Here is a 2055-nt window from a genome sequence, read left to right as displayed (position 1 = left end):
CACACACACACACACTCTCTCTCTCACACTCACACACACACACACACACTCTCTCTCTCACACTCACACACACACTCTCTCACACACACACACTCACATGACTGTAGTGATGAGTTTAACTCAAACCTTGCAGACGTTGTGTGAACACTTGGTGGTGACGGGCTGGAAGGACAGCTCCTGACAGCAAACACACATGAACAGCTGCTCCACCTTACGCAGGAAGTTCTGCAGGACAACAGGAAGTCATGCATCAGCACTGCGTTATTTTACTATCACTGAAACACTATTATAGTTTTTATTCATATTTTGGATTTACTTTTATTTTTATATTTTCTGTTTCGATTTTAATTTTAGTTAAAATTTTATTTTTTAGAAACTTTCTTGCACGTTTTTATCATTTTTCTTTTATGTCTATATAGTTCTTATTTTTTGTATTTCAGTTTTAGTTGATTTAATTTGATTTTCTAGCAACTAACTGAAATAAACTAATTTTTTTTAAATATATTTTGAATTACATTTTATTTTTGTATTTTCCACTAGTTAAAGTTTTAGTAATTTTTTGACATTGTTAGTTATTATTATTTAGTATTTCTTTAAATGTCTGTAGTTTTTAATTTTTATTTCAGTTTTAGTTTTACTTATTTTAGTGCATCAAGTTGAACTAAATGAAAATTAGAAATGTTGCCTTTGCAACTCGCTGAAATAAAATAAAGTCGTTGCTGTTTTTAATTATTATATTAAATTATTTCATTTTTTTATTTAGTTGAAGTTTCAGTAATTTATTTTTTTTGTTAGTAATTTATTTATTATTTTAGTTGAAACTATTTTAGTACAAGTTAAACTAAATGAAAATGAGAAAATGAGAATGTTGCCTTTGCAACTGAAATAAAATAATTTAATTTTTAAAAAATATTTTATTTCAGATGAACTTTATTTTATTTCAAGTAAAAAAAAATTTTTCGGTTTTAGTTTTAGTTAATGGAAATAACCCTGCTCAAACAAAACTGATACTATTAGAAACTATTAAATTAAAAATGAACATGACAATGAATTTAAAAACACATCTTTACTATCTTAATTCTGCAGAATGACAATGTACGGGACAAATGTGTGTTTACAACTGTAGCTTGTTGATCCTCAAACCTACAAATGATTCATAAATAAAACATTTTTTTCTGTATGGTTTGAGTTGATCTGTAATCACTATAATTAACTTTATATTAAAAACAACAGAAGTCTCATTTACATAGTTAACCCTATAAAGCTGCTGTGTCATATTTGATACACAATGCCCTCTAAACGATCAACATGAGGAATCTTTGCTGTTAAACCTGTTTCACACTCGATCTCCACACGTCTTCTGCAGCAAATTCATATTTTTGCTCAGTTTGAGTCTCTGAATAAATTTGAGCTTCATATTCTCACTCTATCAGACTATATGAGCCACAAAAGCCTGACGAGTCAAATATGACACAAAACATAAAATACATATGAAACTTGTCTGAAGGTTTAGTGTGTACCGGTCCCTCCGACAGGAAGCTCAGCGCTTCGTCCCACAGCTTCCTGTTGGGTTCGTCGTCCTGTATCAGATTCCGCTGCTGCTCTGACAGAACGAACGACTCGTCGGGGTCGTCCTCTCTTCCTGCCGCGCGTCGAGCCGCGCGTCGAGCCGCCCACCGATCGCACCGTCGCCTCGCGCTTCGTCTTATTGGCCATGGCCTCCAGATAACCGGGAGGATACTGAGACACACAAACAAACACAGCTCACACTCAACACTGCGCTACACAAGATATGACAGCATTAATATGAGTGACATGACGGATATTACACAAGCAGCTACTGTAGTTTTGATAACTTATTTGTATTTTAACTTTGTTCTTTTTTCTTATGATTTTACTGCATAGTTTAGTGTTAAATTTAAGCCATCTCAAACATTTTATTGTTTTTCCCGTCAAAGCTTTCACAGACACATTATATGTTTATTTTATTTTTATGTTTTTTTTACACACACACACACACACACACACACACACTCTCTCTCTCTCTCTCACACA

The 2055-nt window shown here is 33.1% G+C and overlaps 1 protein-coding gene across 1 annotated transcript in view; it reads right to left on the bottom strand.

Annotated features, from left to right (window-relative positions):
- Nucleotides 1–1620: 1620 nt before the first annotated feature.
- The window catches only part of LOC107736925 (E3 ubiquitin-protein ligase UHRF2-like), a gene marked incomplete at its 3' end in the record, with an annotated part of 23954 nt that continues 23519 nt past the window's right edge, over nt 1621–2055 (bottom strand). Inside the window, exon 13 of the mRNA XM_016548316.1 lies at nt 1621–1740. Coding sequence (XP_016403802.1) covers nt 1621–1740 — 120 coding nt within the window. The remainder of the gene's footprint in view (nt 1741–2055) is intronic.

The sequence above is a fragment of the Sinocyclocheilus rhinocerous genome, unplaced genomic scaffold (assembly GCF_001515625.1).
Source record: "Sinocyclocheilus rhinocerous isolate Xijiao unplaced genomic scaffold, SAMN03320098_v1.1 scaffold2868, whole genome shotgun sequence".
Taxonomy (NCBI): domain Eukaryota; kingdom Metazoa; phylum Chordata; class Actinopteri; order Cypriniformes; family Cyprinidae; genus Sinocyclocheilus; species Sinocyclocheilus rhinocerous.
The sequence above is the reverse complement of the archived record's forward strand: the minus strand, read 5'-3'. Positions and strand labels throughout refer to the sequence as shown.